General features: G+C 37.1%; 1 protein-coding gene across 4 annotated transcripts in view; it reads left to right on the top strand.

Moving 5' to 3' along the window:
- Window positions 1-15,629, top strand: part of VRK2 (VRK serine/threonine kinase 2) — a gene marked incomplete at its 3' end in the record, with an annotated part of 97,869 nt that overhangs the window by 56,171 nt on the left and 26,069 nt on the right. For all 4 annotated transcript variants that reach the window (XM_079940512.1, XM_079940511.1, XM_079940509.1 and 1 more), the window contains exon 8: window positions 14,142-14,274. In XM_079940512.1, coding sequence (XP_079796638.1) covers window positions 14,142-14,274 — 133 coding nt within the window. The remainder of the gene's footprint in view (window positions 1-14,141; window positions 14,275-15,629) is intronic.

Here is a 15,629-nt window from a genome sequence, read left to right as displayed (position 1 = left end):
TTGGGCTTCCCTGGTGGCGCAGTGGTTGAGAGTCCGCCTACTGATGCAGGGGGACACGGGTTTGTGCCCCGGTCCGGGAAGATCCCACAGGCCGCAGAGCACTGGGCCCGTGAGCCATGGCCAATGAGCCTGCGTGTCCGGAGCCTGTGCTCCGCAATGGGAGAGGCCACAACAGTGAGAGGCCCGCGTAACGCAAAAAAAAAAAAAAAAAAGCCCCATTGAGAGTCCAAATGGCCTATTGTAGATTATTTTGATTCTTCTCATCACTTTCCCTGTATTTTAATAGCATTTTGGCCATTTCTTGATAATTCATCTGATACTATCTAATTAGAGAATTTTGAAGATTCTTGAAGTGTACACCCTTTACCTTCTTTCTTTCATGATTTTCAACATTTTTACTGAAAGAAAAACAATCCCAACTTCATCTGTGGAAAAATCTCATTTTTAAAAAATCTGGGATTTTTTAGGTACTTCTTTACATCATCTCTGTTTTAGTAAGATATTTTTTAAAATCTTTATTTTAGACAAAAGATTAAAGAAAATGCTTTAGTGCTATTATTGTACTTTGTACAAGAAATAGAAATCAAGTGTACTGGTTTGGTTAAAAAATTCTTTAAACTAAAATAGTATTACCAGAAATGATACTGAGTGATGGTTTTGCCAGTGAGTAGGACCGTTCATTTGGCTGCATCTCCCGGTGTCACTAGTGAAGGAAGTTGAAGCACTTTAACTAAAATCAGGGTTTGTACCCACCTTTTTATTTATGGAAGGCCACCCCTTTGTTGATCAGAAGCATGTTGTTTTTTCACACAAATCCTACATCCCTGCTTTTACCTGCAGCCTTTCTTGATGATTTTGATCTGCACTGATCTCTGTTTCTAATTTCCTTTAGCTTCTAATGTGTATTTTACACACATGAGCACTCAAGTTTCACTTGTCTTGTGTTGTCTTATATTCTGAACTAGAAAGAACTCCTTGAGACTTATAGGAAGGTATACTTCTCTTCCTTCTTTTGTATTCCTCACAGAACCTAGGTTAGTGTTCCTTTTGTAATAACCCTTCAAGAAATACTTTACTGACTTCTCAGGACATGAGGCCTATACCTCTCACTTAGTACCAGGACTAAGTGGTACTTGATTGTTTAGCTCCTTGACCCCATCATGTGCCGTGTGTTTCTGCCCCAAAGCTCCTGCTAAGTCGAAGGTGGTGGCCCTCACAGATAGAGAAGAACAGTTCTTCATGTCAGCATCTGGAGTGATAAGTATACCATTGGAAACCTCCGATTTTTACAAACACGTGTTTGATTACTGGGACTTGTGCTAGACTGGAAGTCAGGAAACCAGATTCTGGTCCCAGCTCTGACACTGAACAGAATTACAGCTTTCAGAAAATCGTTTAACCTGTGTAGACTTTGGCTATTTACTGTATAAAATGTGGGACTCTAAGTGATCTCAAAAGTTCCTTCTTGCTGGAAAAATCTGTGATTCTCTGAAAACATGTTTTCCAAGTACTTAATGCTTATTGCTGAAAGTAATGTTTCTTATACTGTTTCCAAAGTGTCTTGATTATTGTTGCATAGCTAAAGAAGTTAAAAAGTTTAAATTTAGAAAAAAAATTAATGATCTGGGAGCAGGAATTGTAGCACCTGACCTGTATCTGGTGGCAAAATACTCACTTTCAGATTCCCTAGGATATCCATAGGGTAGGGTCATAAGCCTCATTAAAGCTGCTTGTTCACTGTTTGCTAGAGGGAATTCTAACATAATCCATTTATCAATCACAGTTACTTGTAAGATGGAGTGTGAATTTGTGTTTGTAAGAATTTTGCATGGTATGTGCAGATAATATGGTTACCATTTAGAGAGAGTATTTCCTTTGTTGAACATATATAGTCCTGGTAACATACCTCTGTATCTTATTATTTCCAGAGTAGCATTATATGGTCTTAGCTTGATGATACCATAATATTGCTAGACGGTACAGGTGGCAAGGCTACTTTCGAATATTTTGATATCACATGTATAGGGTTATACTGTAGATTAAATAACATGGTGGTGTTTACAGTCACTTAAAGTGTATAATAACATTCATGTTATTTTCTTTCTTCCTAGTGAGGTTCTGCTATATTTTTTCAGTTGAGTAAAAAGACTTTGAAAATTGTTCCTATGATTTTAGTTGTTTGAACTTTTTTTTTTTGCGGTACGCGGGCCTCTCACTGTTGTGGCCTCTCCCGTTGCGGAGCACGGGCTCCGGACGCGCAGGCTCAGCGGCCACGGCCCACGGGCTTAGTTGCTCTGCGGCATGTGGGATCTTCCCAGACCAGGGCACGAACCCGTGTCCCCTGCATTGACAGGCAGATTCTTAACCACTGCACCACCAGGGAAGTCCAAGAATTCAATATTTTTGAGTCTTGGCATGAATATCAGTGTATTTTGGCCATATATGAGCTTTGGACACAAGGAAAGGAAAGAAAAAGGAAAGGGGGAAAAATAAGAACAGAAAGCACTTTTATTTTGCCTAGGGCCCCTCCAGTATGACCCCTCCATACTGGTCAAATTGGTCAGTATGTCTCACAAGATTTGTTCTTACACATAGGATCTCCAAGCAGTTAGTTCCTGAACAGTCTGCTTGTTTCTTCTGGAGCTAAATGTCCTTGTTCTGAATCAGAAAGAAGATATAAAAAGAAGGGTTTTTATCTTCTCCTAATACCAGGCAAAAAGTTGGTTAGAAGAAGCTTGAGACTCTTTGCATAACTTTGTATTATGTTGGCGATTCAGTGTAGAATCGTGAAGGGTGTGAACTCTGGAATCAGACTCCTCGGGTTTGAGTTCTGGCTTTCTCTCTTCTTAGTTCTGTATTCTTAGCCACAGTATTTTACCTCTCTGTGCTTCAATTTCTCCCTCTAAAAATAAGGATAATAGCACCTCACTCAAAGAGGGATTGTAAGGATCAGATGATTTAGACACGTTAAAGACTTAGACCAATATCAGGTGCATAGTAAGCCCTCAGTAAGTACGAGCTAGAAAAACTTTTTTTTTTTTTTTTGCGGTACGCGGGCCTCTCACTGTTGTGGCCTCTCCCGTTGTGGAGCACAGGCTTCGGACACGCAGGCCCAGCGGCCACGGCTCACGGACCCAGCCGCTCCACGGCACGTGGGATCTTCCCAGACTGGACACGAACCCGTGTCCCCTGCATCGGCAGGCGGACTTTCAACCACTGCTCCACCAGGGAAGCCCTAGAAAAACATTTTTTTTAATTATTTTTTAAGCTTATGACAGAAGAACCCCTTATCTTATTTTTGCTCCCCCAGAATTGTTTAGATTTATGAAAAAGGACATTTGGTGTTCTGGTTAGATGTTAAGAAAATGGTAATGAATTGATTTAATAAGTATAGTTCTCCCAGGTGGGTAGTTTGATGATAGGTGTCCCTTAAAAGTTGTAAGGAACAGAATGTTCAGGGTCTGTTTTCTATAAAAGGGAAAAAGAATTCACATTTTAGGAATGTATATGCTGTGTAAGTACAGGATGGTCTGTTTAACAAATCACCTGTCCCCAAGAATATAGTTCCCAAGAGAGTTAATGCTTTTGAAAAATTAGTGTTTGTTCATAATCAATACATGTTTGTTGATGCCTACTGGGTCCCACTGGTCATATTATTTAAATTTCTGAAGACCAGATGTATACATGACCAAACAATTGTTTATGACCAAAATATTTGAGCATCCTAATTCACAAAGGGCTATATATGTTGTTGTTGTTTTTTCCAGTTAATATGGGAAAGTGGCATTTCTGAATTCTGAGTCAACTCATTGAGCTGTATAAATTGGTTGGATTAAGAGGTATGCCTGTTGTGGGAATGTTAAAAAACTATGGACCCCCAAGGGGATGTGCGTGTAAGAATGGCATGATTGCTAGCAACCTCAACACTGTCTTTGAAATCAGTAGAATTTGTAGTTAATGTAGAGCAAGGAGATGCTTTTGAATGTTAGATAGCTGTGTTTTATGTAGACACAGCTTACATGTAGTGAAACTTTTTATAATGTATCTGACGGTCAAATTATATCAGCTAACATTTTGTATCTGCTGTTAACAGATAGACCAAGCTCTGATAATGCTTACCAGCATATTGCAAAGTCTTAAGCTCAGATTTGATTTAGGCAAAGAGGAAGCCTGTGAATTGGATGCAATTCAGATTATCCTCTTCCATTGCCTATTTATTTTGTTAAAGGACAGACACAAGTGAAGCACTTTCATATCATCTTGGAAATGAGAAAGAGAAGGTATTGTAGGTTTCTTTATATAATCTTTGAGAACTTGTGTCAAAAAGAAAAATTGGAAATTGACTGTAATTGGAAAAGTTTTGTTTTGTAGGTGAAGGTATTTTTAGTAAAGAAGCAATTGCTAGCCTATGTATTATTGAGGGAATTTCCCCCCAAAGCCTGGAAAGAATAGTAAGTCAGAGCCCAGCTGTCTTGGATTAAATAGGCTTTCACATTGCTAGAAGAACCAGGTTGAAATAGAAGGGCAGGTCATAGGGTCAAAATGCTAGTATCGTTAGGAATACTGCTAAATATAACTCAGTATTTTGTTATGAATGCTTGAATTTATGGCGCCGTTTAAGGCAGTCATAGACTTGGGTCTGATGGAGCAGTAGATGGAGTGAAGAGATAGTGATACGGTACAGCTTTCTGCTTGTTCTTCGTATGATGACTCCATGGATGTGTCTTTAAATCTCTCACTCTCAATGAGTATTGAATATACAGGGAAAGAAGGATAAAATTCCAGTAGGTAGTTGTGAGATATAGAAGGAAAAAAAAACCCCAACATATAAAGCACATGTAAAACAATATATAAGGTCAAACTGTATTTTTGAAAAATATATCTTCATGTTTATTCTAATAAACATCCTGTTTGAAAAGTAACCTGGCAGCTTTTAAAAGTCACATTCTTTTGTCTGGGCTGAATAGTGACAATGCACATGTGTCATCTGTGGCATTGTGTTACTGGCAAAAAGAAGGTAGGGAAGTTGAGGAGAAACAAAAAAAGTACTGTATAATAAAAGAATAAAAAGCACATATTTATATCAAAACGTAGTAGCAGCCATGAGGCTACATATAGGTTTTTAGTAGATATGAATAACTTTTGTGAACGTAAACATGCTGCTCATTCATTCCATGCTTCATTCCCCTTTTGGCATGCAGTGGTTTCCATTAGTCAATAAGCATTTAGTTTATTGTGAAGATTTTCACATTATGGTATCTTGTTGAAAGAATAGGAAAATATGTGCTATTCAAATAAGATAAATGCTGGCTTTTTTTTTTACATAAAAGCTTTTAAAGTTGCTGAATAAGTCTATATATTTTTCCTAGAGTTTTGAAAGTGTTTTCTAAATTGCCACTAAACAAAGTCACGAATAGTGACTATCTCCCTCCATTGTATAATTTCCATCAGTCTCTGATGAGAGTTTAAGATACATTTCTTGCTACAACAGCGTGTGCTAATTAAAAGGGTTTAATTGTATAAAATAGTCTAAATTATGATAAGGTGATTAGATTTTACAACAGGAAAATTTTAAGTTCTTGAAAAGTGAATCACATCTTGGGGTGTATGTGCATCTCTTCTCTAATGTGAATCTGCAAAGTGGCGGTAAAGGAGTAATGTGATTTAGTGGGTGGTCGCGTCTCAGTGGGCAATGACATCTGTCCAGATTAGCATCTTTTTTCTCTTCCAGCTCCATAATCTCTTGCAGCCCTTCTCCAGCTCACATTTTCCTGTCCAACATATCAAGTGTTGAGAAATGCTTCCATGTGAGCCATTCTGGCTGTTTGATACTTAGTTCCTGGTTGATTGAGGAACAGAAAGGCAGCAGATTTGACTCTTGATGGGAAGGAGGTCTTTTATTTTTTCCATCAACTATGAGTCTATCACTCAGTTCTGCATAAACTGAGAGAACCAGGAACTGGTTGGATTAGGGTGTTAGCCATCAATCAACCAGTTTGCTTTTGGTACAGAAATGAGTAAATCATTTTCTTTCCAAATCTTCTCTTCTTCCTCCTATTCTCTTTTTGTCTATTCATTGAATCCTCATATACCCAGCTAGCCACATGGTTTTCAGTTATCTTTGACTCTATCTCTCAACCCTCTTATGGCTCTGTTCTTTGTCTCCCTTCTTTGTTCACCAGTGCCCTAGTCCAGCCTCCCACTGTCTCTTGCCTGGACTAATGTCATATTCTCCTAAATGGACTCTCTGCTTTCATTTCCCCATTATGATGCTGCCAGTGCTGATAATATTATTCCTTGCCAAAAACCTTTGGTGACTTTTTGCATACAAAAATTGTGTCCCAGCTTCTTAGCATGGTTTTCAAAGCTTCCTGTAAACTCATGCTAACCAGTTTTTTTTCCGGCTTGTGTTTCCAATAACCTCTTCACTCCCAGCACACACTGACCCAGCCCTGGTTTTCCTTGTTTTATCTCTTCTTCCCTATCTCCATTTGTGGAAATCTTAGGTATTTTTCAAGGCCCAAATCAATGTCATTTTGTTCTTTGAGTTACCCAATTAGGAAGTAACCTCCCCCTACTCTAAAATATTATTACATTTAAATCTGTTATACTTTTGTTGGAGTAGATGTTACCTCTAGATGTGCTTGGGTCATCTCTCCTTCCTCTGTGTGGGACGTATGGAAAAATCTCAGTCTTCTGGTCAGGCTGATTTAGGTTTGGATCTCAGCCTTGCCAGTTACTATAAGTTTAGTTGTTTTGCACAGAGCACCTAAACTCACTCATTGTGTTTTCTCATCCTCAAGGTATCTTAAAATAACTTGCTCTTAGTGTCATGAGGGTTAAATAATTTGACTTCTGTAAAGCACATAATGCCTTCGCATAGCAAGTATTCAATAATACACATTCATTTTTGTTTTTCTTTCCTTTTTAGAATGTATGATTCTTGATATTTTATCATGCTTGGCGTCTGTTGAAAGGAATTTACTTCTATTTGTCCAATTATTACCATCAAGTCAAATCAGTGAAATTTTATTTAAGCCTATACTGTGCAGAAGACCTCAGAGTAGGTGCTGTCATGGATACAAAAATGTATATATCATTATCCTGGCCCCTTGTCCCGTAGGATTTTACAGCCTATAAATGTGGATCCAAGGCATAAATAAAAGCTAAATACTTTGTACATTTTAAAAAGGTAAATCCATCTGAACACAAATGAAAACCCAATGAATTGCCTTGAGGTTAAAAGGATCTACGTACCAGAATAGAATTCAGGTATTAGTGGTGGATCTCGGAAGTGTGAGATGTGAATCCAGGAGGTGTGCTAGGAAGTGGAGAAGAGCACTTGGGGTATCCGTGGAGGGGTGCTGAATTGAAGACAAAGGCCCTTCCAGTGCAATTCACTGCAAAGAAGAGTTATCACAGGGTGCTCTTTAATCATTCCTTTCACCCATCCATTTGGAAAAACAAAGTGGTGTAAGACCTTACAAGCATCAGAAAGCAAGGAGAGGGAAGTAAAGGTTTAATTAAATGCATAACTTGAGAATGTGGCATATATGGATGCAAATCTGGCTAGGTAAAATAGGAAGTTAATTTTTGAGGCAGATCTGTTTGGTATAGGAAAGTTGTGATTTTCATGGTCATCAAAGGCTAATTTGTTTTTCATCTTTATTAGTTTAGTGCTTCAAATTAAGGCTATGATTTACTGACTACCTTTGTCAAATTTGTTTTTCAGAGAGGCAGATGCTGAGACAGCATTACGAGTGCAAGGGCTTTATTGAGGGAAGGGAGTAGAGTACCTATATAATAGAAAGACAAAAAGAGAGGAAACATGTTTGGACAAGGAAAGCTTTCAGAGTAGGATGTTGCAATGACACCTGTGAAAGGAAAGGAGACAAGAAGGATTGGGCAGGGAGAGCTCAGACTATGATACAGTTCTGAGAAAGTCTCAGCCAACCCATTAGGGAGCACCAGAGCAAAAGGGTTCCATTAGAAGAGTCTCCAATTGGGTAGAAATAGCCACACAGCATTCCCACCATGATCATTCTTTAGTAGGAACTGCCTGGGAAGAGTGTCACCTTGGCTCACATGCTGTGGTGGTTCCTAATGGCCCTGCCTCTGGAAGTTGTCAGATTATTGCCCTCGTCACAGGTGAAAGGCCATTTCTTTCTTTTTTTTTTTTTTTAACATCTTTATTGGGGTATAATTGCTCTACAATGGTGTGTTAGTTTCTGCTTTATAACAAAGTGAATCAGTTATACATATACATATGTTCCCATATCTCTTCCCTCTTGCATCTCCCTCCTTCCCACCCTCCCCATCCCACCCCTCCAGGCGGTCACAAAGCACCGAGCTGATATCCCTGTGCTATGCGGCTGCTTCCCACTAGCTATCTACCTTACGTTTGTTAGTGTATATATGTTCATGCCTCTCTCTCGCTTTGTCACAGCTCACCCTTCCCCCTCCCCATATCCTCAAGTCCGTTCTCCAGTAGGTCTGCGCCTTTATTCCTGTCTTACCCCTACGTCCTTCATGACATTTTTTTTTCTTAAATTCCATATATATGTGTTAGCATACGGTATTTGTCTTTTTCTTTCTGACTTACTTCACTCTGTATGACAGACTCTAGGTCTATCCACCTCATTACAAAGAGCTCAATTTTGTTTCTTTTTATGGCTGAGTAATATTCCATTGTATATATGTGCCACATCTTCTTTATCCATTCATCCGATGATGGGCACTTAGGTTGTTTCCATCTCTGGGCTATTGTAAATAGAGCTGCAATGAACATTTGGGTACTTGACTCTTTTTGAATTTTGGTTTTCTCAGGGTATATGCCCAGTAGTGGGATTGCTGGGTCATATGGTAGTTCTATTTGTAGTTTTTTAAGGAACTTCCATACTGTTCTCCATAGTGGCTGAACCAATTCACATTCCCACCAGCAGTGCAAGAGTGTTCCCTTTTCTCCACACCCTCTCCAGCATTTATTGTTTCTAGATTTTTTGATGATGGTCATTCTGACTGGTGTGAGATGATATCTCACTGTAGTTTTGATTTGCATTTCTCTGATGATTAATGATGTTGAGCATTCTTTCATGTGTTTTTTGGCAGTGTGTATATCTTCTTTGGAGAAATGTCTCTTTAGGTCTTCTGCCCATTTTTGGATTGGGTTGTTTGTTTTTTTGTTATTGAGCTGCATGAGCTGCTTGTAAATTTTGGAGATTAATCTGTTGTCAGTTGCTTCATTTGCAAATATTTTCTCCCATTCTTAGGGTTGTCTTTTGGTCTTGTTTATGGTTTCCTTTGCTGTGCAAAAGCTTTGAAGTTTCATTAGGTCCCATTTGTTTAGGCAATTTCTTTCTTGATGGGATTGTACCTCAGTGGCTACTACATTACCTTTTCAATAATAAAGTATTAAAATTGAAAGTCCTTGAAAGCATTAGTGAAGATTAGGTGTTTTTTGAGGGGGAGGAAACAGCTGAGAAATTCACTAAAACAATACAATCTTTTGTAGAAGCTGAACTTAGTGACTGACTGTTGGCTGACTTGCATTATTTAGGTGTATCACATTATTTTTCATCTGTTAAATGTGTATAATGACACATCTCCCCTACCTACCTCACAAAGTTGTAAAAAACCAAACAAAACTAAACCATAGTACATATCTAAGAGGGATGAGAGAAAAGTGAGAGTAGCATGTGGAAATGTGAGAGGCAGTACAGTATGATCGAAAGATCTATGATTAAAGTAAAGAGAAGTGGTCAAGGCTGTTCTTCTATTCATGGAGAAAGGAAATGGTTACTAAATTCAGAAAAGTTGCATAAGAAGAAAATCATTTAAAATGCATTAGGGATCTAGATATTTAAATTTTCCTATGTCTAGTCTTATTATAATACAAATAATAACCCCCTACCTGATCTTGATGATCTTGAGATTCCTACTATAGGCTTGTCTAAAACTAGGGTTATTATATGTATTTATCCTTAAAGTGAAAAATATTAATGAGTTGTTATTTTTTATTTCACAGAAAAAAGGTGATAATATAAAAAAAGTTAACTGAGACTAAGTCTTAGCTCAAGGACATACAAAAAACAGGACCTAGACTGCAAACCCTACTGTAGATTGGGTTTTCTGCTCAAACTTATTTTTGACTTCAAGAAAATTTCAGAAATGGACAGAACCACAAATTCTATACTGTATTACAAAAATAGACAACACCAACAGTGAAAAGTCTGATATCAAGAACAAGACAAATATGCCCACTCTCGCCATTTTTATTCAATATAGTACTGGAAGTCCTAGCCAGAGTAATTAGGCAAGAAAAAGAGATAAAAGACATCTAAATTGGAAAGGAAGAAGTAAAATGGTCCCTGTCAATGACATTATATTATATAGAGAAAACCCTGAAGACTCCACAAAAAAATTGTTCGAATAAATGAATTCAGTAAAGGTGCAGGATACAAAATCAATTGACAAAAATCAGTTGCTTTTCTATACCCTAACAACGAGCTATTGGAAAGAGAAATTAAAACAATTCCATTTACAATAGCATCAAAAAGAATAAAATATTTAGCAATAAATTTAGCCAAGAACATGAAAGATCTGTACACTAAACTCCACAAAACATTGATGAAAGAAATTCAAGAAGACACAAATAAATGGCAAGATACTCCATGCTCATGGATTAGAAGAATATTGTTAAACTGTCCATACTACCCAAAGCACTCTAAAGATTCAGTTCAGTCCCTTTCAAAATTCCAATGGCATTTTTCACAGAAGTAGAAAAACAATCCAAAAATTTCTGTGAACCATAAAGGGCCCCAAGTAGCCAAAGCAATCCTGCAAAGAACAAAACCACCAGAGGCATCACACTTTTTGATTTCAAACTATATTACAAAGCTATAGTAATCAAAACAGTATGTTACTGACATAAAAAAAAGACACAGACCAATTGAGCAGATTAGAGACCCTGGAAATAAACTCACGCATATATGGTCAATTTTTGACAAAGGAGCCAAGAATATACATGGGGCAAGGTTAGTCTCTTAAATAAGTGGTGTTGGGAAAACTGGACATCCACATGGCAAAGAATAAAATTGGACACCCCTTTGTCTTACACCTTACACAAAAATTAACTAAAAATGGATTAAAGCCTTGAACATAAAGCTTGAAACCATAAAGCTCCTAGAAGAAAACATAGGCAGTATGCTTTTTGCCATTGGTCTTAGCAATGTCTTTTCTACATATGTCTCCTCAGGCAAGGGGAACAAAGCAAAAATAAACAAGTGGGATGACATCAAACTTAAAAGCTTCTGCACAGCGAGGAAACCATCAACAAAATGAAAAGACAACCTACTGAATGGGATAAGATATTTGCAAATTATATATTCGATAAAGGGTTAGTATCCAAAATATATAAAGAAGTCATACTACCCAGTTAGTAAAACAAAATAAGACAATTTAAAAATTGAGCAGAGGACCTGAACATTTTTCCAAAGAGGAGATCCAGATGGCTGACAGGTACATTAAAAGGTGTTCAACATCACTAATTATAAAGGAAATGCAAATCAAAACCATAATGAGATATCAACTCACACCTGTGAACAAGGCTTTTATCAAAAAGACAAAAAATAATAATTGCTGTGAGGTTGTGGAGAAAAGGGAACCCTTGTTTACTGTTGGTGGAAATGTAAACTGGTACAGCTACTATGGAAAACAACATGGAGGTTGCTCAAAAAATTAAAAACAGAACTACCATATGATCCATCAGTCTAACTTCTTGGTATATTTCCACAGGGAACAAAATCATTATCTCAAAGAGATCTGTACTCCCGTGTTCACTGCAGCATTATTCAAATGAGTTAGTGTATTCTGAGTCAAATGGTTAGTGCATGTTTCCTTTACTATATTGTTAGCTTCTTGTCTTTATATTAAATGTAGATCCTGCATTGCCCTTCAAAGTTTGAGTAACGCAGCACTACCTTGAGGCCCATAGCTCAGTGATGACCAAGAGGGCCTTAAAGTTCTCCTCAGCTTGACTAAACTTTAGACAGGTTTCCTCCTGACCGTAAGCTCCTGTCCTCCCTTTTCTTACAGCATTTACTTAAGAAACTTTGAAATTATAAATTCTTTCTCTGCTCCTTTGAGATGTGAATCTTCTCCCAGCCTCTTGCCAGTTTTACAACCCAGGCATGTCTTTCTCAAGGACCTCCAGGACCTGGGAGTCATCCCTTTAAAATGTAATCTTTATTAAAAAGTGTTCTCCTATCTCTACAGTCTTTGAGGTGGGGATAGGAGCCTAAGTACCAATTAGCAAACGTAGATAACCCAGTCATGTTGACCTGTATCCCCTCAGTGTTCTCCAGTACTCTTCACTAGCTCAGCCTCACCTCTTAAAAACTATCCCAACTTTTGTTTCAGTGGAGTTGAGATCAGTCACTCTTCCCTATTACAGTAGTCTTGAGTACTTTCTTATCTGTTTAACTTGTCTAGTGCCTTTGAGTTTCGTTGTGATTGAGATGAGGATTCTGGAGTCAGACTCTGGCCCCATTTTACTACACAAGTCACAATGTCACTGACTGAGCTACAGTTGGCTTACAAGTAAAATGGAGATAATGGTACCTTCCTACAGGATATCTGTTCATCGGTCGATGAACATTAAGCTCTTATCATGCTCTCTGGTATCGATACATATGAGGCATAATCCATATTTTAGCCATATAACATCCATAAATTTTAGGTCTTTTTTTTTTGGTTAATCTACATGAAAAACATCTTGATCGTTTTTTTTAATAGGAAACTGTTGTAGTGTATTTAAAATATGTTTCCGTTTGCTATCAATATGTACATTCTCAGGATATCTACTTTGCAAAGTGAAGTCTATTTAGTTTTCAAAATAAATAAAGATAAAAATGCATCATAAATAGTGAAAGCAAGCAACCAGTTATGCATCTGATCCTGAAGTGTAATTACTTTGGGCAGTTACTCCTGAGGCCATCTTGAGAAATAGCATCTGTGAGTGAGAGACAAAACTGAAATATCATGTTTTCAGACATTCCAGCAAGCTATGTCCTCCAACAAGTGAAGGAAGCTGTGCTGTTTATATTTTGAAATTCAAAATATCTCCTACTTAGGCTATCCTGAAACCAAAAACTTAAACTAAAATTTAATTTTCTTTTAATAGATATCTTTTAAAATACCAGTTGTAATACTCTATTGTCTTAAAGCTGCATCATGAAATGTTGCCTTATTCTCTAAATTTTAAAGAAACACACATGAAACAACACATTTTAAACGTTGAAACTGCTTTCTTTTCCAGGGGGTGGGGGGAGGAGCATGGTAACATATAACAGGGAAGTACAATATTCTGACTACATGTCAGAATAAATGTCTATTCGTAACTGTTCCTGATTCGGTGTATGTTCTATCTGTAAAACTACTTCTCCCCTCCCTTCTGTCTCTCCAAAAGTAATCTGAGAAAAATTCACTTGAATTGCTATCTGACTTTTAATAATCTATATTCTGTTTGGAAACCCAGCTTGCAATTCTGACTGACTTACAGATAACAGTGATGATATGGATTCGTCTGAAAGGCCAAAAGTACTGCATTGATGTTCCATTCTTAAATACGGACAACATGATGGTGTTTTTTTTTTTAAGGGTCATTACCTCTTACAGTCTGTTCATTATTTTTATACTTCTTGTTAATGGACACTCCTGTAACATTAGGTTAAGATTTTTAGATTGTTTGCTCTCATCTCCCCTCCCTGCTGGAAACAGTTTTGTTTACAGGAAGGGGTTACAAAAAAGGCAGAGCCTCATACGCTGTACAGATAAAAAGACATATTGTGGTTTATGACGTCTACATGCCCACCTGGAGGGAAGGGAATTTAAGAGCAAAATAAAAAGACTGAAAATCTAAGTCAACTCAGAAACAAGACTTGCCTATGATGAAGACAGGATTTAAGTTAGAAAGTTCATTGTTATGGCCCCCAGTTGTATATATTTTATCCTAAGGCACCATTTGGTTTAATCAAATGTAGATCTGAGGCTCTCTTAACCTATCAGTTTCTTAAGACTTAATTATAAAGGTTATATTTTCAGAGGATAAAAACATTATTCATTTGTCTGTTCATGTCTTTCAGGTTTATCTTGCAGATTATGGACTTTCCTACAGATATTGTCCCAATGGGAACCACAAACAGTATCAAGAAAATCCTAGAAAAAGCCATAATGGGACAATAGAGTTTACCAGCTTGGATGCTCACAAGGGAGTAGGTAGGTTTCTTTTTTTCTTATTTTTATTTCAGAGGAATAATTAGAACAAAGAGCCTTAAGGCTCCATGAAATGACCTTTGCATAGTCAGCTTGAAGAATGAGAACATTGGTGAGATGTTTATCAAAAGTAGTGAGTTCCTGTATGCCAATGAATATTCTAACAGAGGGAGGAGATACAGACTTCGACAAGTGAAGAAGGAATAAAAGGTGTCAAGTAAGCAAAACTTGATGCTCATTTGGGACAGGAAAGTACTAGTTTGTTTAGGTTAAACTTGGAGGTCAGCAACTGAATTTTTATGCTGTAGTGACAATTACAGATTTGGTACAGGTACACATGTGAAGAATTATTCCTGTTTTTCATTGTGCCCTTATCAGAGCTTTAGAAGATACCATCTCAACAATAAGGAAATCTTTTCTGAATCTATGAAGTGTTAACTTGTGGAAATCTCTCCTAGTCGCCTTTCATATATCTTACTTATTTAAACTCACTTTGATGGTATTGGAAACACATTTGCAGGTAAATTACATACATAGTCCTTTTATTGGACATTGATTATACTGCCTTGCATTCCAAGGGAGACTTAATTCAACAATTCCCTAATTAGTTAAAGTCATAACCTATGTCTTGTATTCATTTACCATTAATTAAACCTTAGCTGTTTATTACACTGCAGTCTAAATCCAATAGCCGACCCAGAAAGCCATGGAGAAGGAAGTAGGAGGTCAATATTGAAAATATATGGTGCGGAGTCCCACTGATGGTTGCTTTGTTCACAATCAATATGGTCAATGCAACTGTACTTTCTTAGTTGCTCTGTCAGCAAGACAAAAAGTCAATCCTAATGTTATGCTAGTAAAAAAAAAAATGGTGATTATTGAAAAACTTTGTCTTTCAAAATTATATTCTTCATAAACTTTGTTTATAAAAGTATTTTCAAATATGCTAAACCATACAAATAATTTTTAAACTGCTTTGAAAGGATCACATTTTCACTAAAAGGCAGTTAGACATTAGCACTTGTTAATGGCTGTTGAACTGTTACCCTAAACTGATACTTTCTAACGAGTTTTAGTTGGTGCAAACAACTGTATATTATTGCCTTTTCTATTAAAAGGACCATTGACCATGTAATGTAGAGGGTCTTGATCATTTTCCAGAGCAATTAAAACCCACAGTAGTTTAATGTAGGCCAATGAGAAAGTAAAACAAATGTGTCGGTTGTATACCTTTTTCTTTTCAAGAAGAATCATAGGTTAAATTTTCTGGAATAGAAATTACCTTTTATACTCCTTATCAAAATAAGTGAAATCACTACATTTTTTTTTTCAAGGATAGTTTGGTTAGAAAAGTAGTG

The sequence above is a fragment of the Stenella coeruleoalba genome, assembly GCF_951394435.1.
Source record: "Stenella coeruleoalba genome assembly, chromosome: 13".
In the NCBI taxonomy this organism is placed as follows: Eukaryota; Metazoa; Chordata; class Mammalia; order Artiodactyla; family Delphinidae; genus Stenella; species Stenella coeruleoalba.
This window is presented reverse-complemented; position numbering and strand designations above follow the sequence as displayed.